Consider the following 26,161-nt stretch of genomic DNA (forward strand, 5'->3'; position numbering starts at 1 on the left):
ATTTTATTTACTCCATGAAGTCAATGGAAGGATACTCATTTAAGAAAGATACTCATTTAAGAAAGATACTCATTTTAGAAAAAATGATGAGTGGAAATCTATATTTGCTGTTGGATGATTTTGATAGGGCAACACTCTTAAGTTTCAGATAACATATATAAGAAAGTAAGATGAGATAGTAAAAGAAAAATTCATAGAATTTCAACAGTAGAGTGAAGGTATCTTCAAGAAATATGTAATTCAAAACTCAGGATGATCTTTTAATTGTGAACTCCAGCCAGAATATTACATTATAGTGAATACCCAAATTAAGGGGAAAAATGAGCACAAATACCAGTAATTATCTTACAAATTCATGAAGTGGATGTGACTGTGGTAAAAATAAAATTACATAAAAATTCCATTAAGAACATGATTAACTATTATGACAATAACAAAGTGAAATTACCACCAGTTTAGAATTATATGACATTTATGAAATTTTGTCATATAAGAAATATTTCATTAATATATGTCTCTTAGCAGAAACATAAATATATTAGATATATAGCATAGTATATAGTAAAAAAATAATATTATAGGGAGGGAGGGGAGTTTATCCTAGTGGTGGAGTGCTTGCCTAGAATGCACAAAGACTGGAGTTTGATTCCTCACTACCACATACAAAAAAAAAGCCAGACATGGTGCTGTGGCTCAAGTGGCAGAACTCTAGCCATGAGAAAGACCAAGGACAGTACTCAGGCTGTGAGTTCAAGCCCTGGAACTGGAAAAAAAAAGTAGCACTATATAAAAATGGACATTTTTTCCTTTTTTGGCTAGAGGGAAATAAAAACTCAATATTTAAAAATTAGGACATTAAAAACATATTCACGTATTTGCTTAAATAATTTATATGTATTATACATATAATTCAAATTTTGGATGTACATCATTCATTGCCATTCAGAGAATTGTACTTCTAATACCACAGTGTAATTATAGTTTTATTTCTCTATAAAGAAATTTCTGTACGTATTAGATATCATTTCCCAGGTGTCCCTACTCTAGGAAGCAATTTGTACTTTTTACACATATACAAATGTTGTTGCTGTTTGTTATAAAATGTACAATACACAACACTTTGAGATTGGCCTACTTCACTTATAATTGTTTGAAAGTTTTTCAATATTGTAATAAATGTCAAAAATATAGCATTTAATTTTAGTACTGAAAACTATTCTATGGAATGGGCCTATCAATTTTATTTTGTTGTTGTGCCAGGCTTTTCTGCTTCCAGTGAGACAATTCCGTTTCATAGTAAAACCCAAATTGTTTCAATCAACATTTTTTATCATGTGACTTTTAAAATTCCCCTATTGTACAGAAGATGTGATACCTCATTGAGGTTTATGTACTTATACACTTCTCTCCCTTTGTTATAATTCAGTATTTAGGCCACTTTTTTCTTATCTATTCTACGATGATTTTTCATGGATTTATTTTTGATTCTGCAAAATCATCTTAAGTGGCTGTCATTTATGTTCTTACTATAGTGTAGAAAACAAGCATTCATTAATTTTAGGTGGATGAAAAAAGAATACATTTCTTGCCATTCTGGGCTATGTTAATTTTCAATGTCATCACACAAGGCCAAGCTTTCTGGCTCATGCCTGAGCTCAAGGCTACCTGAGAAGCAGAGATAGAGACGGAAGCCCATGGCTCAAACAAGCTGGGCATGTCTGTGTATAACTGATAGCTGATCTATACAATAGGTGGCAGAAGCAAGGTGGCCAAGGGAAGAACAGGTTGACTAGAAAAACTCTGAGATCCTATTGAAAAAATTACTAAAGCAGAAACTTCTGGTCTTAGCTCGAGCAGTAGAACAACTTCCCAGCAAGTGCAAGGCCATGAGTACAAACTCCAGTACCACCACTATCCTCCTCCCTACAAGTCATTTAAGTACATGTCCAATGTTTCCTTCATTATCCAGGAATATTCAAATAACTATTCATTCCTAACATTAATATAAATCAAAGTGTGAATAGTTAAAATATCAGAAAAAACTACTGGAATGTGAATGACTTTTCAGGAGGTCAGAATTCACATGAAATTACACTCTAGTTCTTATGTAGTACCTAAGTCTAAAAAAATAGTTTTAGTAGGTGAAAACAAACTTATAAAATATACATGAGTTCATGCATATCAAGAAAAAACTTATTTGCAGTCGTTATCAAAAGAAATATCTGTTTTTACTAAAGTAATATCCTAATTATGTATTTATGAGCCTATTTTCTTTACTATTTGCTAGTGCCTCTGAGAAACTTGAGTTAATACATTACTACTCAGTATAACAGTACAGTAAAGTATACTTTCTTCAATTTTATAGGTGGTAATAAAGAAGCCTAGGAAACTCCCTCATTGGGCATTAGTGAAATATAATTTAGTCCTAATCATAAACAGGTGTACAGAAAGAAGAAGCCCTGGTGAAGATATTATACCCATGCATGGAGATCACTGTTGGAAAAGTGCCCTTGCCTGCACTAATTTTTCTGCCCACGTGTCTGTTAATGTGATCGGGTATTTCCCTGTTTGTTGCTTACTAACATCTTAATTTTCCATCCTTAACTTCAACATCAGCCATATTATCAAAGTAATTTTCTGTTTTGGGAATGTACTTACTAACATTTTGGAGGGTCCCATGTGCTATTTTAATACCTATATACATTGCATGGTATTTATATAATCAAGTTTAGACAATCCAAATCTCCAAAATTACCCACCTATTTAGTGAAAAACTATGATACAATATTATCTTTTTTTTCTATATTGAGTTCAGGTCTCAACTTATATTGCATAGATTTTTTAAACACACATTAGAGATAAAACAATTTTCAGGGATTCATTTTTTTGGATATTTTATTTTTTATTTATTTGTTTATTTTACTTTTGTTTTCTTTTCTTTAAATTTAATTTTATTGTCAAGGTGATATAGAGAGAGTTACAGTTATATAGTAAGGTGATGAGTACATTTCTATGGAACACTGTTACCCCCTCCCTCATTTTTCCCACTTTCCCTCTCTTCCAAACACCCCATGCCCCACCCCATTTCCAACTTAGTGTCTTGTAAATATTGCTGTTTAAATCCAGGCATTGGAGGCTTATGGTTGCAATTCTGTCTATTCTGAAGGTATTCCTTCACATTGGCTTTATAACCTTCAGGAACCAGCAACAGTCCTCAAGATAAATCTCTGATTTTCTCTTCTACTGCAAATTGGAGAAGACTCTCCTTCAAGGGGCTTACATGATTGTACTAAGCATACTCAAATAACTTACTAATTTTCAGATCATCTGAGTGACTTAGCACTCTAATTTCATCTCCAAAATCTTTTCAGTGCAACCTAGTTTAGCATTCAATGGAATAACTGAGAGACAGCACTCCTATGCTCTATGTTTACAATTCTGCCCCCACAATACCTGGCAAGAGTTAGTGAGGCAGTTTTCTTAGGAAACAGTAAACTTCCCCTGCATTTTACATGCTATGGTTCAATTTTCTCCTTATGAACTCTCAAATATATTGTCATCTCTGTTGACTTTAGACACCAATAACAGTTACCAATGAGTGTGTCAAATGATCAAATTCATTCAGGACTCTTCATTTGTTATCCTCCCTTACTTTTTGACATTTGTTAATGGTAATGATCTTTTCTTTTGGAATTTTCTCTTTCCTGTTTACCACTCTAGCATTTTAGCAGGATACATTGAAGATCTCTAAACTAAACCATGCATTCATTAATATACTAAGATTGTTACTAATAAAATAGTACTCTACAGAGATCCATAATTTGATATTAAAGATAATTAAGTTCCCCAAAGTTTAAAGAAGAATGCACGTGCCTGCATGCGCGCACACACACACTCACGCACACACACACACACACACACACAAACACACACACACACACACACACACACACACACACAGAATCTGGTTGTGGTGTTTTCACATTCATTTGACGCAAAGTGAGCATCATATTTTCTGTCATAACTCAAGCATGGCTGAATTAGGCCATCTTTTTCAGTAATTCATGAGCCTTTCTGTCTTTTTTTCTGTCTGCTTTTCATTTTGTTCTGCCTTACCATTATTTACCTGTAAGAATGATTTCAAATGTCACATCTGAGAAAACTCTCTCCAACTTCCTAGGTAAATTTTACAGCCTCCTCTTGTGTGACCTTAATTCCATCATCTTCTGTGTATAATGTACTCTTAAGACATTTCACAATGCCTTCTGAAGTTTAGCAAGTACCTCTAAGATCTTTATTCATGCTAATAATCTCAAGTACTTACTAAACTTATTGACACATATGTTAGCTAACAAAATGGTATTAAATTTAAATATTTGAATATATTTACTGCTCATTTCTCCACTCAACTTATCTGTGCAGCAATATAGTTTCCTCTTCTCTCTTTCTCTTCCTCTCCCTCTATTTCTCTCCTCCCTCTATCTCCATCTCTCTCTAAAAGTCTCTCTCTTTGTCTGTCTCGGTCTCTCTCTAGAATATTGTGGTTGGGTCTCTAGTCATTTCAAGATGTGGCTCTATGAGTCTCCATTACCCTGTGGCAGGATGTTTCTAGCTGCTAGTGGAGGAATTCCATTCTTCCCCTCATACACTTTTATATTTCTCCTTAAGGTTGGAAATTACATTGGCTAGTGCCTTAGAGTGAGTTATTCTCAAGTGAGAAATGTGGAGAATACTGTCTTCATCATCGCCTAGCAAGAGGAATTACACTTTGTTATTTCCATTATATTTATCTATTTATTTATGCAGTTTTGCAAGTATTGGGGTTTGAATTCAGAGATTCACAGTTGTTCAGTAGACTCTATCACCTCCACACTGACTTTGCTGGTTATATGCAAAATGGAGCCTAGGGGAGTTTTCTTTCCAGTCTGAACTTGAATATAACCTACAAGATGCCAGACTCCTGAATGGCTATGTTTATAGGCATACTCCACTATCAGACTCGTGTGTGTGTGTGTGTGTGTGTGTGTGTGTGTGTGTGTGTGTGTGTGCTTGCGCGCACCATTCTTGGGAATTGAACTCAGTGTCTAAGCATTGCCCCTGAACTTTTGTGCTGAGCCAGTGCTCCAGATTGAGCCACAGCTCGATTTCTGGATTTTTGATAGTCAATTGGAAATACAAGTCTTAAGAACTTTCCTGCCTTGGCTGGCTTTTGACTGAAATCCTCAGATCTCAGTCTTCTAAGTAGCTAGGATTATAATCCTGAGACAATACACCAGTGTCCCACCAGACCTAGAATTTTTATTGCAATGCTGTGAAATCACACTTTGAATTTTGACTTTTGACCTTTCTCTAACCTAATAACTTGTTCTATCCTGGGCCACAGCAAATTCTGCTATACCAGGACTCTATATTGCTCAGCTATCATTCTATGTTTAATATAACTGTTACAATTTTACTCTATCATGAGTTTACTAGGCTGCAGTTACACTGCAAGACAAAGATCATCTGAACAGTGTTCGGTGTTAACCTTCCTTTAGATGTCATCCTGAGCTGCAATGTTCCCAGGTCCTTTAGCTGTGTGTCCTTAGTCTCTTCAGAAACATAGATTATCTTTGTCCTCTCTAATTTCTGATGTCTGAAGTGACAAATTTACATAGGTTGTTTAGTTGTATAATTCATAACCACTGGCTAGTTGGTACCAATTACTCTTTCAAAAAAGAATTACAAAAGGAAATTTCTTTTCTGGCACTCTATTCCTGAGCCTCTTAAAGTGGTTACTGTAATTATGTGATTTATTTAAATATTATACAAAATAACAGGCTGCATGCACATAATGGGATTAGGATTTCTGTAGTCTAACTTGAAAGTTTGCAGAAGATGGGTAAAGCGATTTGCTTAAAATTATGCTGCAATTTAGGAGAAAATTAGGTAGTTATGAAAATCTCAGAGAATTTTGGACCTATTAGAAATACTACTATACTTAAAGTCTCTTAAAAGTCTCTTTAAATTCTTTCCTCACTGGAAATAAATTAATTTCTGGTATCATAAATAACTTTAAAAGAGCTGTAAAAGAGTGGGCTGTAGGCAGCATAGATATAATTATATATGTAAGTTCAAAGGATAACAGTGGTTGATAAAAAAATGAATTCTATCTGCTAAACCGGTAGGAAAAGTAAAAGTTTGCAGTTTATTAGGTAGAAAGAAGCTAAGAAGAAAAATAAGTGAAAATGGAGAACTATTCAAAATAAAAGAAAAGTTGCATTACTTAATTTCCTCAAAATAATTAATTGGATCTGTTGCAATGTTTTCCCATGGTGAGTTCTTTTCAAAGTATTTTATAATCAATACTTTTTATATTCTCCAACTGCAGTTCATTTAGAATAAAATTAAATTGCTTTGATTTTTCAGTGCAGATTTACAGAAATAAAAAAGTAGGAAGAAGGAGAAGAAGAAGAAAAAGCAGTGTTCATTTCTAAGATCAAAGGCCCTGCTTAACTTGTAAAGCTTTTAACTCATTACTCACAAGCAGGAACACTGAACACAGAGAAATCTGAGAGGATCTGAGAGTATTTATGTGAAATAGGGGCTAAATAAGTCCTTGGAGAACAAAAGATACTTTTAAATAATTTCCTTCAACATGGGATCTGTCTCATGACTTTGTGAAGAACAATCTTACCCTTTGCAAACTGACAAAATAATGGGAAAATGTGCTGAATGAAGCTATGTAACACACACCCATGTGTGATATGGTTTTCTGTTACTTGATTCACCTTTTCTTCCCTGTAGATGTTTCCTTCTGTTACTATGGAAAAAATAAGTGATTAAAAATGGTGTTTTTGTTGGTGGGTGCTAATGTTTGTTTTTGCTTTGACTTTTCTTTTTTACATTTTTCAGGGATGGATAGGAGGAACATAAGGAAAGGGAGGAAGTTTGAATAAAGGCAATCATGTTATTCAGTACACTATGGGGAAAATGAACTAGGTAATTTGTGATGAGGGAACGGATGGGGAAATTGGAGGACAGAGAAAGAAGAGATGACATTGTCAGAAGCAGCAATGTACTTACCACTTTACTTTTGAAATGGCAACCACTCTATAATAACAATAAAATCATATTTAAAAATAAGGTAGGCACTATGGAAAGCAGTATGGCAATTTCTCAAAAGGCTAAACATAAAGCTCGCATATGGCCCAGCAATTCCACTCCTTGTCATTTACCCAAATGTCCAGAAAGAAGGACATACTAAAGCCACTAGCACAATGATATTCATTGCAGCATTATTTACCATAGCTAAGATAGGAAACCAACCCAGATGCCCCTCAGTAGATGAATGGATCAAGATGATGTGGTAGTTATATACCATGGAATTCTATGCTGCCATCAAAAAGAATGACATTGCTCCATTTGTAAGGAAATGGGAAGACTTGGCAAAAAATCGTATTGAGTGAAGTAATCCAGACTCAAAGAAACATAGGCTCAATGGATTCCCTCATTTGTAATAATTAGTACAAACCTAGAACTCTTCTAGCAGAGGATTACAATAGCTCAAAACCTAGGTACATAAGGTCATATAGGTCGAGACTAAATGAAAGGAACTCTAAGATATGGAAACAAAAGCTGTATCTTGTGTGATTGTTGTTCTTGATGTACTGTTATTTCTCTTCTCTTTTTTGCTCTTTGATTAATCTTATATTATCACTGTATCTGACCTCGTTACCTGGTATATTGTATATACATTTATGTATTTATTTGAAATAGGAAAGGGAAGGGGGGAAAATGATGTTGGGAGGGGTTGGGGGAGGGCAATGGGAACAAAAACATGAGAAGGGGTATCAATGTGTGAGAATAATGCACCTACTACCTGATGAATATAACTGTAACCCCTCTATACATTATCTCAAAAATTAAAAAAAATATTGGTTTAGTACTGTACCATATTCTCATTACTTTCCCTGTCTCATTTTTTTTTTCTGAAGAACATTTTTTATTGAAGTTCCTCATACTCATACTAAAGGTTTAAGTTTCCATTTCTGTACCTTTCTCTGCCCCCATGAGAAGGTTATTTATAATGTTCTAATGTGATACAAACAAAGCCTGGCAAATCACAGAAACAGTTTCTTTAATAAAGTTCCTCATTCTACATTCCCTCAAATTTGAATAAACAATGTTTATAAATATTACTGACCACTTTCACTATTTATAAACAATGTTCATAAGACTTACGTTAGATCAAGTGGTTATACACATCTTTCTTGAAGAGGCCAATGTTTTGTTACCATAATCACAGATATAATGGCTTTTTCCTTAATAACAGGCATAATATAGCTCTTAATTTCTTTCAATCTTTAATGAAATTCAATACAGTACTCTGCATGTAGGTTTTTCACATTTTTTACTAGATTTATTCTAAGGTTCCTTTACCCTTTTATTACTTGACTTATGAAATGATGACCCTTCTGTATAATAACAATAAAATTATATTTTAAAATAAGGTGGTTTAGTACTCAATAATCTTGTTAGCTTTCACTGTTAAAAATATTGTATAAAGCTGAGTACTGTAATCCTAACTGTAATCATGCCTGTAATCCTAACTGATCAAAGGACAGAGACTGAGAAGATTGCAGTTGATATGAGCTCCAGAAAAGAAGGTTCATGTCTCCATTTTGAACAATATAAAATTGGGGCACAGAGGGGTACAGCATTAACCCCAGCTCTACTGGAATTTAAATAGGAAGATTACCATTTTATTTGTAGGCCATGTATTTGAGATTCTATTTTAAAAACAGAATAATAATGGGTTGGCTGGGAGGACAGGAAAGTTAAAATTCCTGAGAGACAAGCCTAAGGGACTTACATCACCCAAATATTGCCAGTGTGGAGGTCGGAGACAAAATATATCATAATTTGATATTTTATCTTTTTATTATTTTAGCAATTATGGATAAGTGACAAATTACGAAAAATTATGTTTGCTGTTAAGTTCTTTAGTCCATAAAAGTAGATAACATTTATATATTTTTAAAAATTCCTTCATTCCTATTTCTATGTGCCTTCCTTCCTTCCTTCCTTCCTACTTCCTTCCTTCCTTCCTTCCTTTTTTCATTCCTTTCTCTTTCCCTACTATCACTGCTGAATTACAAAATGTTCCTTGAAATAAAATTCTTAAGATAGTTTAGTGATTAGATTCACTATTTATATTGTTTAGTATAGGAATATGTAAGATCTGTCATTAATTGGATTATCTAGTATTTTATAAATTATAAAAGAGTATGCATGAAAGGTTTATTCTACCCCATGCGCTCTAGGATAAAATGTGTATAAAAGTGGCAGGCACTGGTGGTTCATGCCTGTAATTCTAGCTACTGAAGAGGCTGAAATCTGAGGATCTTAGTTCAAAGCCAGTTCTGCAACAGAAGTTCGTGAGACTCTTATCTCCAATTAACCACGAGAAAACCTGAAGTTGTGCTGTGGCTCATGGGTATGGAGGTAGCCTTGAGCTGAAAAGCTCTGGGACAGTACCTAAGCCCTGAGTTCAAGCCCCACGACTGACCAAAAAAATGTGTATAAAAATGAACTTATTTATTTTTGTTTAATTTTTGCTAAAACCATCTAAGTAAATTGCTTTCTCTGAAGGAATAGTTTCTTCTAAAATTTAGTAAATTTATAAATTAGAATATTATTTATATATTTCTTCTCTTACACTCATGAACATGAATCTTTTTCTTAGTCTTAGTTCTTGACATATTATTTTTTATTTTAATTCATAGAAGACAGACACAGAAATGGTAAGACACAAATTAAGATACATCTAAGGAATGAGGAGAGAAAAAATGATATTGTTAGTTTTCTATTATAAATTCTGAATCTCTAGCAACAACTTGCAAATCTCAAAAGTTGCCTTGCTCCTCCTTACATAATCAAATTAATAACCTACTGAAAATGTGAGGACCATGCTTAAACCACATTTATATTATTGAGTATAGTGTTTCAAAATATACCAGCTTTATGTAAATTTGATGTTAATTTGATGTAAATTTGGTGTTATTTCCCACTATGACTTAATATCTCACACTGCATATCTCCTCTGTTAGGAAGAATGTGAGCACATGTGAAAAATACTTCATTTGCTATTTTCTCTGAGTTTGTTTAGAGGCTAGACATTGAATTTTTAAGATGGTGTGATTTTTCCTAACAATTCTAAGCTTTACTGTTAAGTTATTGATGAAACCAATTGTTTATTCCTTAGGCCCTGACAGCTCAAAAGTTCTGACAATATTGTCTCAGTTCTTGAATAACAAATAATTTCCTTGGTATAGAACAATAACAACAGCACACCTATCTATAGACAAGAAGACTATTATATCTATACATATATACTATGTGTGTATGCACATGTACACATATACATACACACATATATGTACACATACACACGTGTATGTATATATGCATATATGCATATGTATGTATATATGCATATATGCATATATGCATATGTATACACATATATACACACAATTTTAGTATTCATGTCAAGGCTTGGTGCTCATTTTTCTTTGTTAATTAGTTCTAGCAAACAATGTCTTCATGAAGTTGCCTTTTGCCAAAAGTCTTGCTACAGCATATGGAGCTAGTGAGAAGCTACAGTAATAAGGAGATTTGTTCTAAACCGAGCCTCTAAAGTATGCATGGAAATACTCAGTACATCTCTGTTTATTTTGCAGACAATCCTGCTTTGCTGAGCCATGTCACAGTGGGTATTAGAGTGCTGGATGTCAATGACAATCCCCCAGAACTTGCCAGGGAATATGATATTGTAGTCTGTGAAAATTCTAAGCCTGGCCAGGTACGTTAATTGTTTCCTTCTGTCATTTGGAATGGATGAAACTCAAGTAGCTTTATTTCTATTATTTGGGGGCATGATGCTCTAAATCCCTCAGTATAACTTGTGTACTTTCTGAAGATAATTTTATCAGGTTTTATTTTAAGTGCCAAACAGATTTCTATGAGATGCACAGAAAATAAATTTTCTCTGTATCCCAAATGTAATTCAGTACAATGAAATCATTTATGCATGAACCATTCGTCAAGCTGATACAGATGTTTGAAGGCTCCAGTTGAAGCACTGTGGTACCTAGTAATCAAACCCAGCCAGTGCTTTGTGCATGCTAGGCAAGCACTCTAACATTACACCATGCTCTAGACCCTGGGCATTGTCTTATTCCTAGAGAATTTTAAATGTTCTTTCTACTTTCATTGCATATGAATTCATAAAACCTAACAATTTTAATAACCCAATGTTTGATATATAATATATAGATTATTATCACTATAACTCTTCAAGAAAGATTACTATGTCAATAGAGATCTTATGTTTCATCAGCGACTCAATTCCTTCAATTAACCAAAATTGATAGTATTATGAAATGAATTCATGTAGATCCTAGTTAAGATTGCATTATTGAGCAAACTCATTGATTAATTTAAGTAAGGTATTATGTATTCCTTAGCAATCCCATTTTAACCAAAATGCAAAAAACAGTTCATTAACTAAATACTAACATCTCAGTTGCAGAGTGAATATCTAGCATGTACAAACCCCTGAATTTAATAATGAGCAATGTAAACAAATTTTTATAAAAGGAAGTTTTCAGATAGAGCACTAGAGTTTATATAACTCTGTTACTCTTGCCATTTTTCTCCCTCATAATAATCCAGTTGCAGACTGGAGAGTAATTGCTTTTGAAAGCAAGCACATTTGTTTGTGAGTATCCTCAATATTTCTTCATAGAATTTATGATTACCAAATATTAATTGGATTTCAGTGTTTGTTCTTGAAACCAGAGTGATTTATAGATTATGTTCTATCTTTCAAAATAATCAAACATTTTATGCATTAATTAGATCTATTATATAATAGATAATGTTTGGGTGGCTTGAAGAAAATGAAAATCAATAAAGGATTCATTAAAGATTTCACCAGATTAACTATTTGCACAAACAGAAAGCACAGGTAACAGTGTATGTAAACCACAATTTTGTACACATAGTAGACAATTTTGAAGGTGGAGAAATGGCAGTTTCTTAAGCTTAAGTACACTAAGATTAATTCATTCTCATGCATAATTAATTATCATATATATTTTCTAATAGGTACCTGAAGTAATTACAAATGTAACTCTTACTTTTTAAAGAAGTAAAATCATGATTTGATTAATCAACTAAATTTAAGAGATATCTTAGAATCAAGAGCCAAAAAGGAGATAAATCTTTTTTAATTGAAAGACTCCTCACTGGCACTACTTAAAAATATGACTTACCTTGTTGTATCCTTATTTTAGTTTTTTGGAAGCATTCTCTAACTATAAATAAAAAATTAAGCATAGATTCCTGACAATATTTATCAATGGAACAATTTCATTATTTGACATGTCAATGAAGTAGAGATTTTTCTCTCAGGAAAATAAATTTCCAGTGAGTTAACTTCTTGTTTAATTCAAATTTAGAACACCTTATATAATAATGAATAAAAGAACCTTTCAAAAAATTATACATAAGGAATAAATACATTCATTTGAACAAGATAGGTGTTTGCAAACTAGAGTCTGTTTGCAAACAGACTACTGTTCATAAAACTAGTAAAAGTGTGCATATTGTTTAAAAACAAATTAGAATGGAAATGAAAGTGATAATCCCCACTGAATTGAAAATAGAGAATATGAAATAGCTGTGTTTCTAAATGAATTTTTCTCTACCTACCTCTCTGTACCAACCAAACTTTTAAATGTATCAATATTTATAAAGTATCATGGAGAAAGCAGAATCAGTCTTCACAATCTTAACAAATGAAGAGCAAGGGTGAAAGGATGTTTATTGTTGGAAAGGATTAAGAACAGAAAGTTAACTATAGCTAGGTGTGCAAATGTGAATGTGTGCTCATGTTTAAGGGGAGGAGGTGTCTAGGGCATGAGGGAGATGTAAGATAATATTTAACTTAAATACTTAGGTTTATTTATTCTTGAAACAAACTAGAAAGTAGACAATCCTTTTAATTCCCCTACACTGAGGACTGATGTGTGCAGAATGTAAATATGCTCCTCAGTTGACAGGGAACTCTGAACTCTTTTGAAACTTGTCAGTCATGCACTTGAGAATAATGGCCTGATTGCTTTTGATTACCCATAGAACATGCTACTCAGAGTCAAAACAACAAAACAAGGAGACGCATCCCTAACAAAGGACAGGCTGTTCTTTAAAAGGAGGAAGAAAACAAACACTAATCAATATGAACTCTTCAGCTCAAAAACAAATAATACAGAGGGAAATAACATACAGAAGAACAACAGACACTTGTCCAGAGATGTAGGCATGGGAAATCTGTAGTTTCACTTGCTAAGACTGTAAAATTTTGAGCTTTGATAGCGATGAAGACCTGTGAGAACCCATAAAATGAGCTGATTGTTTCTATTCCGTGAAACTCTTCACTGGCACTGCCTAAAATGTACTTTTCCTTGTCTTATTCTCTCTGATCACTCATTTCTAGTACTTTTATGTTCTTCCTCATAGACCTGATCAAATAAATGGTCCGGGTACATGGAGAGGAATTTAAAGTTTTAACTGTTCTACATTTAATGGAATTCTTTCTCTGATAAAATACTGAAACTGGGCAAAACTGAACAAAATATTCTCGGAAATCGAGCTCTTTAGGCAGTGAGCCTACTGTATTCTATAAATGTAACACATTTTTGTAGCTCTGATTCTCCTGTGTTTCCAATTATTTTTAAGAGAGGCCTACAAAAAGAGACTAAAAAATGGTAGGGTGATAACGTTTTGCTTGTTTATTTCATCCCTGGGAAAGAATTTTACTTGTTTTGTAGCCCAAGATGGCTTCAAATTTACCCTATCCTCTTACCTTATCTCCCTGAGTTCTGAGATTATAAGCCTGTGCAACAACTCTCAGTTTTTAGAACTCTAGTTTTTATTAGTATATATCAACTTGCATATAGCAAGGGCATTCATCATAACAATTCCATATACACATATATATTATATATGGGGAATATATACATATACATATGTACCTATATATTTGATTATTTCATATTTATCCATCTCTTACATTTTCTTAGTTCCTTCTCTGTCCCATTATTCTTTCCACCTCCATAGTAATCGCCTTTTAATTTTCTTAACTTTGTTTTTATTTATTTGTTTGGTTGTTGGTCGTGGGACTTGAACTATGAGCTCTTAACTATGTCTCTTAACTCTTCAGCTCAAAGCTACTGCTCTATCCCTTGAATCACAGTGCCACTTCTGGTTTCCTGGTGGTTAATTGGCAATAAGGATCTCATGGACTTTAGTGCCTGGACTGACTTTGAACCACGATCCTCAGATCTCAGCCTCCTGAGTAGCTAGGATTACAGGCGTGAGCCACTGCACCGGGCAAAAGTGAAAACTTTTTAAGATAATGTCCTTCTGATTCTGTGTTACCAAGATTATTTTCTTTATATATTTACTTTTTCTGTTCCTTAACATGCATTCAGTAAAGATTTTAGAGTTTTGCTGTCATGCCTAGTAGAGATGAGAGTTTAATAAAAAAAAAATCACCTAAAGCTTTGGTTTTGTCTCTACCATCAGTTTAGAGATTTGGGCAAACTATTATCCTATTATTGTGGGATAATATAATGACTGGATTATGAACTCAAAGACTTCTGGAAACAAAGATAAACCACCAGACTTCACTGTCCTTGTCCTAAGATCAGCATACATCAAAGACACTCTACTTGAACACTGGAGTGTTGATGTTTTTGCAAACAACACTTCATATTTCCACAGATTTTATTCAAACAAAATCTTGAAATAATTCTATCCCAAGGTATTGTGAACAGTAAAAATACATATTAAAATTTGCTTTAGTTTTACTGTGGTTTAAATGCAAGTTTTCTTGTTACTAGGCAAAGGCTCAAGCTCTGAGAAAATATCCCCACTCTAATCATTGTTTTAGAACAGTTCTGCCACAACAGAAATTGATAGTATTTTTATGAATTGTACTTCAATGTCTTCCTTCAAAGTCCAATGCAATGGAGACTAAGATAATATGTATTTTCATGAGTTGAATTGTAATCACTCCAGATAGAATGGAAAACATTAAAAATCCTTTCATTTAAGTGATTAAAAGGATATGCTATAATTAGAATAGATAAGAAAATTCACAAATTAAATTGACTCTTCTGTGTGTATTTTACTTAGGTTATTCATACCATCAGTGCAACTGACAAAGATGATTTTGCCAATGGACCAAGGTTTAACTTCTTTCTTGACGAGCACCTACCCGTGAATCCAAACTTCACCCTTAAGGACAACGAAGGTGAACATAGACATATTTTGGTCTATACATTATTTCTGCTTCCACAAATTGGAAAAATGTTGATTCATTTTGGTCTTGTCTTTATACACCCACAAACAACTTGCAAATCAGCATTCAAAGTCAATTTAATGCTAATCTATGACTAGCTTGTTTTTTAAGATTGAGCCATATGTACAAATAAGATTCATTGAATTTATTTAGAAGCTGTGCTTTAAAAGAGAATGTACATCTAGCATGGTCCTAGGCCAACACACAACTTTATGAGAGCTACTCCAGTTGCTAGGAAGCAAAAAAAGTATTTAGATTAGAAAAAATGAAAAAAAAATACTCCTGGGAGAGTCACAATAGAAAATGCAATGCTTGAACTTACATTGTATTACCAAGTCTATCAAGACAGGCTGTACAAATTACATTTCTCTCTTGTTTCTCTGAACCTTTTTCAAATTGAAGATACAATATTTGGTGATAAACAGAATTTTCTAGAAATTTTAAAAATTATTTTGTTGTAATCTTTTCTATTTATGAAGGCTAACATTGCCCCATAAATGCATAATGATGAAAGACTTATCATTATTAGTGGATATGTTTGGTCACATTTTGTACTTTGGAAGTCTGTTAATTTCTTGTATACAGTTTTGAGGTTAGAATCAACTTCTTCCTTCTCAACTTTGATGATATTCTCTTGAATATGATGTTATTTGGGATTTAACATATACCTCAGAACAGTATGAAGGAAGCAGTAGTGCAACTGTTTTTAAGTAAATGTTTTATCCTTTCTCTCATATGCAGAAAACCCATTTTCTTATTACCCTATTTCTTTACATTTCAATCCTTGTAGCAGTTTCAATCCTTGCACTATACATGGTTAAAATTAACACATAAAACAAAATTATGTCTGCTATTTTCAGAGTCTTGTAGTAGGCTCTATTAATAAGAATGTATATTTCTATGTGTATGTATGACAAATTCCATTTGAATCAACAAGATAACAGTTCTAAATCAGTCTGGGCAGAAACTTTTAGAAAACTCCATATTAATCAATAGTTAGAGAACGTCATCTCCACCAAAAAGGAGTAGTGCAAGGGGGAGAGTTGTAGCCCAGCCCAGGGAGATCCACTTTTGAAAACAAGGCAAAAAGAATCTGGAGTCACTAATCCAGTGGTAAAGCTTCTGCTGAGCAATCAGTACTTCCAACAGCTAAGCAAAACAATTCAATCATAGGAGAAAAAAGGGAAAAAGAAACGTATTTCACATAAATATGAGTAATCCAAAAATAAATCTTTACATTCCCTATATTTTCATTTCTCCTTTAGTAGATTTAAACACTGTGTACTTACTCATATTTCTTTAAGTAATTGTACAAAGGAGTTGCCTTTGAACAAAGCAGTTAATAAATACAATGTATTTCCTCTTTGAGTTAGGTTTCTTAGAAATGTGTATACCTGGAATCATGTATGATGATTAATTCCCTCATAGCAATTTGAAAATCTTTCCTCCTGTGTTCCCTTGGTAATTTCTGTTTAGTAGCAAGAACTACCTGCTAAATAACCAGATACATGACAGCATTCCACAGTTTCTAGGACTTACTCTTTTCCTTTATATCTTTCTATCATATATTCTTTCTACTTTAATTTGGGAGTTTCAAGTTTATCTGAACATTGCAGAAGGAATGCCTTTTGAAGTGTTCCATCACACCACCAATTTCTTCACCTTAGCTCTAGTTTCTATCACTCACAATAACCTCTGTTGGAATATGGTGGCAAAAAACAGTCCATGGTGTTGAAGAGCTGCTTATACAGCAAAAATCGTAGAACAGGAAAAAAAAATGTCATACAAACAATCTCTTCTTTGCTCCATTTTTTGTTAGATTATACAGCTCTAAATCACACATTAAATTCCCTTTGTTCTGTATTCTGTGGAACATAAATCTTTCATTACTAGCTTACTCTCACTCTTGGTATCAGTGACAGATATTTTTATTTTCTGTTCAAGTGTGTTTTCCTGATGGCAGCCAGAATGAGACCTGTGGCCTGGTCCTCTGATGTATCAGATCACGCATTCATGGACATCTCTCCTGGCTTAGAACCCAGATATCTTCTTTGTGTGTGCTTGTCAGTCTGCGTAATTATAAATTATTCCAGTGATGAGATATTTCTGTGCTATTATTCTTCGCATTACCTCAAAGACAGCCAGAGAAGAACATTGTCAGCTTCATTCTATCTGAGCCCAATCTGGCTCTGAGCTGAGGAGATTCATTTCGTCCCCAATCCCCTTCTCTTTCCACAAGTGTGCACTTGAGGACTTTTCTTCTGGGAGCTCCCTGCCTTAGCGTTTAACTTGAAAGACTATTGGTTTACCACCAACATCGAGACATAATCTATTCAGAGATTTCTCAGGCTTTTCAGTATAGGGTTTCCAATAGAACCTTTCAATTTACCAAATATTTGGGGGGAGAAAGCTGAATAAGGTGTCTCATTTCCTGTTTGAGTAGAGTTCTCCAAACCCCAAATGTCTCTAATTTGTCTTCTGGTTTTCTACCTAGCTCATAATGTAAGCAAATGCCACAGAAAGAAAGACTCCTTGCAAGGAATATTTCACTTCTGAACAATTTTCTCTTTTCTGGTATGCTGAACCCTCCAATTGCCTTGCTGTAGCCGGTCTCCAATGCCTCTACGCAGATATTTGCTTTCAATTTTTAGGCTTTCCATTCAGCATCTGGGGAGAAGTCTAAGCTACTTATTTTATCATTCCTTTTGCCCTTCTTTTATGAAATTAGAATCACTTGGGAACATTTTCTCTAAACAGTTGGGAAACATGAGTTTGGTACAGAGGAGATGTTCAATGACCATCTTAAAGGATGGCTGCTTGGATGTTCCTGCCTATGCTACTTATATTTGTTCTTTAAAATATAATTTACAAGTTCATACCTCTAACCCCCAAATGGAGCTACTCTCAGAGCATCTTGAGTATTTCTGAATATTACACTGAGTTGTTACTGGCCTTGTGCCAGTCATCATTGATAAGCACAGTGTTGCCACTCCTGCATTTTCATGTGCCTGTCTTTCCACTTCCTTATGAATGGGGCAATGCCATTCTTTCTTATGGCAACACAGAATTCCATTGAGTATATACCATATTTTTTTGATCCATCCATCCATTGAGGGACATCTGGGTTGATTCTATATCTTAGTTATGGTAAATAATGCTACAGTGAACATGACTGTGATGTTGGATTTAGTGCTGGCTAATTTGTGGTCAATTGGGCTGGAGTGGGATTTCTGGGTCATAGAGAATCTCTTTTAGTCTTTGAGGAAGCTCTATGCCGCTTTCCCTAGTGACTGGACATGTTTACATTCCCACTAACAGCATACTAGCATTCCTTATTGACCACATCTCTGCCAACCAGATGTTATTAGATTTCTTGATAATGTCAATTCTAACTAGGGTGAAGTCAAATCTCAATGTTGTTTTGAGTTGCATTTCTTTTATGACCAGAAATGTTGAACATTGTTTTTGTGTGTGTCTATTGGCCATTCCTATTTCTTCATTGGAGAAGTGTCTCTTTCAGTCTTCAATCCAGTTATTAATGGGGTTGTTGTTTCTTTGAGGATTTGTTTATGGAGCATTTGAGTTTTTGAGCTCTGAATATATTTTAGATATGAGGTCTTTGTCCAATGCATAACTAATAAAAGTCTTGTGCCATTTTGTGGGCTTTCTATTTATCTTGCTAGCTATGTCCTTTGCCATACAGAAATTCTTTAGTTTGATCCAATGGCATTTATCTAGTCTTTTTTTTTAATTAGTTGTGATTCTGGATCTTTACTTAGGAAGTTAAGACCCAAGGAGCTCTAATATTTCCTCTATCCCTTCCTGTAATATTTTCAGGGGACCTGGTCTTACATTGAGGTCTTGGATCCATTTGGAATTGACTCTGGTTCAGGGTGATATGTAAAAATCTATCTTCAGTTTTCTACACATGTTCATGTACCTGCCCAGCACTCCATCCCTCACAGGGCTCTGTGTTCTGGATTCAGAAAAGACTGCAATGAAAGATCTCTATTTAGCAGATGGCTGAGCAATAGACAAGATCACAGTGATCTGGTGTTAAACTTACTCTTTCTCTCAAATCTCTACTAGCATAACATATTCATATAAACTTATAAACACATACACATGTAAACTTAGCCTAAAGTCACCTCCAAGGCATTCAGTTTGCAATAAGATGTTTAGGTAAAGACTCACATCTCCCAATTAGCTCTTCCCTTTTCAGAGAAATACCTACTGGAAATCAAAGTTCAAATAACTTCTTTTACGTGGAAGATTACTGGACACAACGGGCCTCAAGTAAGTTTAAGGGTAGAAACACTTAGTATGCATTGGAGCATAATTCATGTTTGAAAAAGGAAAATAAGTATAATCATCTAGATGAGACTCTTAATGCTGACGCACAAAACACTGGCAATTAAGAACATCTGTTGAGATGAAAAACTTCATATGGACACTGATGAAAACTGAATTTGTGAGCAGAAGGATCCTAAAAGGGAAACATAAATGAATGCCTCTCTTTGAAACTTTGTTTCTCCACAAAATAGGTGAGCTCATGGACTCATGGCCTTTGTTAGCTTTTATAGTATGCCTCAGTATTGATGTGTGTGTGTGTGTGTGTGTGTGGTGGGGGGGGGTTGTGCATGTGTCCTGGGGCATAAATTCTGGGACCGGGCATTGTCTCTAAGTATTTTGGTCAAAGCTAGCACTCTACTCATTGTGACACACTCTAGTTTCTGGTCTGGTTTTGAATCATGACCCTCATATCTTAGCCTCTTGAATAGCTAGTATTACTAGCATGAACAACCACTGTCCAGATCTTGTTAATTTTTTAATGAGGTAGCTGAACAATTACTAGTAATCGTCTATTCTTTCAAGCAGAGATAGGAATATAAATAATTCAAAATCATACATGAAATGCTATGAATCCTAAAGAATACACTAATAATAATTTAAAAATTAAAAAAACAAAAAATAGAGCAATAATTGAGTATCTGTATAAATCATCTGAAATGAACGCGGGAGGAAAATTACTTAAATTTACATAATAAAATAATTTTACCAATTTCCATGCAAAATTCAAACTATGAATAAATATACATTTGACATTTGAGACATTTGAATGAAAAATTAATAGAATGAATCTTCTACTGACTTAAGAGTCCATTTTCACAAAGACTTTGGAAGAAGGGCATTTTAAAATATTGAACTCAGCTGTAATCTCAGAATGACACAGAGTCCAAAATTTCAGATACCACAAGAGCTGGCTACATAGTGAGAGCCTACCAAATGTTTTTCATACACACAATAGGTATCAGTTAAAATAAAATTCCATTAGCAAAAACATAAAATGTTATGATAACCTAATTACACTAAGGTGAAATAAGGATAAATATGCTGCAAAATAAAGACAAATGTTTAATATGAGTATAAGTAATTATATGTATCACAAGAAAAATGATGGGATGGAATAACTATAATAGGAAGTTTCTTCTTACAAGTACCTGCTAAATATATATTGAATATATTCCATGAGGATGTATTCATTATTTATTACACTCAAGGAAACATGAAGAAAAATAGTTTACCTCTGCATACACCCAACCCTATCTTCTGTGACTAAACTTTCAGAACAGCATTAATTACAATTTGGGCGCATTCTTTTCTCTGGAAAAGATATTTTTATTCAGAGAAATGTTGTAGTCAACCCATAAACATTGTTTTTCTCTTCCTACTTACTTGGCGAGTATCATTCTCTGCAGAGTCTAAGGCATTGATCTAAGTTGTGCACTGTGCAGAAAATTAAAATAGCCCCCTCCCATGCTTTCAAAGACCTTGCCTGTCTAGTTGAGGAGATAAGCAGATTAGCAGAAGGCAAGTTGTCATTGAAGACAATGGAATAAGAGTAAATTTAGAGACGTCACTGAAGGTTTGAACTTAACAGAAATGCTTGTGCAATATGATTTGACTTTCAAGGATAAAGCTGTTCAGCAAAATAGAGTTAATTTGTTACGAATGATTAAGACAGCCAAGACATGAAAGATGTATATCTTTTTATATGAGTTACGGCAGATAGAAATATCTGGCAAGGGAAATGTGGCAAAGCAGATTTTCAATGGCCTTCTAATTCATGATGGAGAACACACTAATTACAAAGTACTGAGGTACATTCTGTATACTAAAATACATAAAATAGTCTGCCCATCCAGGCTTTAGATGATTTATATCAACTTATGGTAAACAGAAAAGTATGTGCCCAGCAGAATTTCAGTGTTTGTCTAGATAGTATTTATCCTCCGTTAATTAAAATCAAATATCTTTGATTTGGAGAATAATCCGGTGGAAAATTTGTTTACAAGCATGTATTATCATGTAATACTTGATACTGTAATTTATTAAAATGTAATACTTGATCATGTAATTTGGCTTTTTCTCAATAATGACCATACTTTTATCATTCTGTTATACTAGTAGTCATACTATCTTTTTTGATATTAAAAAACCAAATGTAGAAAAGGAGTTAAATATTTTAGCAAGATCCAGGCCCTGGTAGCTCATGCCTGTAATTCTAGCTTCCCAGAAGATTCAAATGTGAGGATCACAGTTCAAAGCCAATCTTACCGATGAGTCCATGAGATTCCATTTCCAGTTGACCTTCAAAAGGCCAGGCTGGAGTCTTAGCCAAGAGAGAACACATGGAACCGAGCTCAAATCTTGAAACTGGCAAAAACAAAAAGCAAGCCAAACAAAAGGATTAAAAGGTACTTTACAGGGCCAAGAGTGTGGCCTAGTGGTACAGCGCTTGCCTAGTATGCATAAAAGGTAGTTTACCCATCTATAATCATCTCTTCAAGTTGTAGCTTTTTTATTTTGGCATCAAAAACCCAGTATATAACTTTTGCCTTCTTTGTTTAATATCTATAGCAAATAAGCTACAGATGCAGTGTTATGTAACTGAGTGCAGGTTTGGGACCATTCTCAGTTCTGAATTACTTTTTTCATGTATTTATAATATAACAGTGTAACCTAATGCCATAACACAAACTCACCATTAGTCTTCCCTTTTATATCTGTTTTATTTCATGCTCTCAGTGTAATCTTTTGTGGAACTAAGCTTTATTTAACACAAGGAGACTTACGACATTAATTCCAAAGCTTAATTCTACCTGCAAGCTATATATGTAAATCCTAAGGTTTTAATAAGGAAAAAGATCGCCATCAACTGTGTGTGAACTTCTATCTCTGTATGTTTGCAGGGCTCCAAATCATACTTCTGTGTTTCATAATTAAAAACCTTTATCGTAATTTTTGTGACAATTAAAGATCAATAATATCTACTATTCACATTGATCTGTAGGTTCTTTGATATATTTTTTCCAATTTCATAGTCATAATCATTAAAATCAATCTAACCACAATTTTAAATAAAATTTCACTGAAATGATCATTTTGCTTATGTTTACCAGAGGATTCTCTATATTTCTTATTATTCAACTTTCTATTGTTTGGCCAAAACACCTAAGTGAATCAACAAAGAGCAGTTTATTTTTACTCCCAACTTTTGGTGGTTTTAATCTAAACACTGAGTCATTCCTTTGAGACTGTAACAAAGCAGAATTTTTGATAGACAATGGTGCACAGCAATGCATATCAAACACCATTTTCCAAGCAAGGAGAGAGAAGAGAATGGATTCCATGGTTTCCATGTCCATTTTAAGTCACACCACAGTGAAATGAAAAATCTTCCAGTAGAACAGAATTGTTAAACACTCTCCACACATGTTCCAGGATAGTGTCCTGGCATTAATCACAATCTTCAGCAAACATTTAAGACTAAAGCCATAGTATTGCCTTTTTTACATGGTAACATGTTGAATATTTTTGTCTTTATTATTTTCATTTTTACTGTGCAATACAAATATCTGCTTCTACAAATGAATATCATCACCTTTATTAATTTCCTTTGTGCTTTCATTTCTAGGCAAATGTCTACCAAGCAAGTTTGGCAGGTCATTTGTAAGCTATTGAGAGGACACAAACCTTTAAGCTTACAGTACACAAAGTTTGTGATAGATGGCATTTTCAAGGTTGAATAGGAAGCTGGTACAATGCAGTTTTTGGAGCACTGCCTTTCAAATTTGTTTCAAATTTCAATATTCATGGGTAATTCAGTGTAGGTATTTAAGTTTGACACACTTTGGAAATCATAGGAGGCTTTTTATGCTTATTCTGTTTTGTCAAGTTTGTAACACTCAAGATTCCCATAGTTTATTTTTGTCCTTCCAAGAAGAACTCACAGCTGGTGTTGTAATACGGTTAATTTCTCTACAGAGTATAGCCATTTAGCATTCTGTTTTTATCCACAGGGTTTCAAGAGAACACTTAGTGATTCCTCCCATTCCTAAACAAAGTCGTGCACACAGAATGTGCTGTGAGTTACAAACCAAGCTTCAAATATCCTCTAATGGATGTGGAAGCAAACGTGTCTTGCTGAGTCACCAGTGTCGTGTCATGTGGAGTCTGGGACATGGCGTTTTGTTCTTCTTTGGCTGTGCTCTCTCCTAGTTGCCAAGTACTTCTCAGAGTATCCAATTTTTTACTGTTGAGCTAAACCTGACACAATTACACTGTAAGGTAGAAATATAAAGCTCGGGTAGTGAGAAGTTAAACCCACCAGTACAATCCTTTCTCTAAAAATTTAAGCGTAAATTAACTGAAGCAGACATTTGTTTTTGACGATCATTTACTCTAGGAAGAAAAATATGTTTATGTACTTCTCTCATCCTGTTTGGGGAAATGCTCTTGACTCTTTTCTCCTGCCATTGTTCATTTGTTTTTCTGGGACTTTTGTGTTTATTTTATGATTTGATTTGTTTTGTTTTTACATTTATATTCTTTCCTCGACTTTCTGGGATTTCCAAGCCCATATTGCAGCTCCCTATACTTCCTCCTATTCAATGACAGAGAAAATAAAGAGGAAAAATTATTCCTGCTAATCATACAATTCCCATTACATGGCACATTGTTTTGCATTTTTTTGTGGTGATGTAACTTCCAGACTTGTGCCACCATTACTCCCTTGCTAAACTCCACAGAATTGCAGGGTCACCAGCCCTACAGTCTGAAATGACATGGCTGCATCTTTCAATACATTTTGATTTAAAATTGCATGTTCACAGAAGTCCTCTAAAAGTTTATACTCATGAGGTGCTTTGGCTCATCCATTCCCAAATAAAATATTACTCTTAGTTAAAGGTAAAAATTATGGACAGAGGGGCAGGAGTTTGGCCTACTGGTTAAAGTGCTTGCCTAGCATGCCTGAAGACCCGGGTTCGATTCCTCGGCACCACATATAGAAAAAAGCCGGAAGTGGTGCTGAGGCTCAAGTGGTAGAGCTCTAGCCTTGAGAAAGTCCAAGGACAGTGCTCAGGCCCTGAGCTCAAGCCCAGGACTGGCAAAAAGAAAAAAAAAAATATGGACAGAGTATTATTTTTAATATTACTTTACTTCTGCAAATATATTGTTGTGGTAGGTTTATGAATTATTTTTCAAGTTGGAGTTTTTTTAATGTCAGTCATGGGCTTGAACTCTGAGCCTAAGCGCTGTCCCTGAGCCCTTCAGCTCAAGCCTACAGCCCTACCCACGGCCTAGGCATTGTCCCTGAGCTCTTTATGTCAAGTATACCATCCTATCCCTTGAGACACAGCACCACTTCTGGTTTTCCAGTGGTTAATTGGAGATAAGAGTCACAGGGACTTTAGTGCCCTGGCTGGCTTGGAACCCTGATCTTCAGAGCTCAGACTTCTGAGTAGTTAGGATTACAAACATGAGCCACAGTTCCTGGTGGACTTTTTATTTTATTTTTTCTATATTTCACTTTCTCTTGTTAACAAAAAATCTCATGTGTTATTCATTAGCAGATTCAGTGATATTCTTCAAATGCACATTTTTATTCCAAATGATTCATATTTAAATTTTAGCATCTGATATTAAATTTTACTGCCTTGGTTACACATACCAGGATGGAACACTTGCACATAATTAATGGTAAAAAGAGAGGACGCTTTCAAGGCAGTTTTAAAGAATGTAAATACATTGTAGCTTCTTCACAAGGAGATGTAATACCTTGTTAAGAGCAAAAATGTAGGCTGAGAAAGTAAATGAGAAAAGAAAGTTGCAAATGTTATTATAAGATCTGTTGAAAATAAATATTAATGGACTAACTTCTAGTCTCCTCTGAGACAACAGTCTGAATTTATTGATACACTCTGTGGGATAAATTGAGTAATAGTTACTATTTTTCTAGTGTTACTTGCAAATCCAAAGGCATAAATCTACCACAATAAATAGGTGTGCCTTCAAAGATTTTAATGTTTATCAAGCAGGAATGCAGCAGATGGTCAAGAGATGACATTCTGAAATATGAATCAGAACAAACTGACATGTTGAATCCTACAGTTATGATCTGGCAGATTGACAAGTGAGGTCACAGGCTGTTTACAAACTTAAATGAGTAGAGAGTCCAGAGTGTGAAAATTGAGATAAGGGTAATAGTAGGATTGCCAGTAGGCAAGCAAGTAGAGGATAAGCAAGGATAAGTAAGTAGAGGAATAAGAAGGGAAAATATATGACTACATGAGAGCCTATAAGAAGATTATACAATTGAAGTATAAAGAGGGATATTAGTGTATTTGGATTTAATTCCTTAGCACATGCTAGGTTAATAGGAAATAGTGGCACAAGACAAGCTGC

The 26,161-nt window shown here is 34.2% G+C and overlaps 1 protein-coding gene across 2 annotated transcripts in view; it reads left to right on the forward strand.

Moving 5' to 3' along the window:
- Cdh18 (cadherin 18) overlaps nucleotides 1-26,161 on the forward strand; it is a 355,549-nt gene that overhangs the window by 314,708 nt on the left and 14,680 nt on the right. For both annotated transcript variants that reach the window (XM_090332102.1, XM_090332103.1), the window contains 2 exons: nucleotides 10,725-10,846; nucleotides 15,247-15,364. In XM_090332102.1, the coding sequence (XP_090188228.1) occupies nucleotides 10,725-10,846; nucleotides 15,247-15,364 (240 nt within the window). The remainder of the gene's footprint in view (nucleotides 1-10,724; nucleotides 10,847-15,246; nucleotides 15,365-26,161) is intronic.

The sequence above is a fragment of the Megascapheus bottae genome, chromosome 4 (genome assembly GCF_031878675.1).
Source record: "Megascapheus bottae isolate mThoBot1 chromosome 4, mThoBot2.hap1, whole genome shotgun sequence".
Lineage (NCBI taxonomy): Eukaryota > Metazoa > Chordata > Mammalia > Rodentia > Geomyidae > Megascapheus > Megascapheus bottae.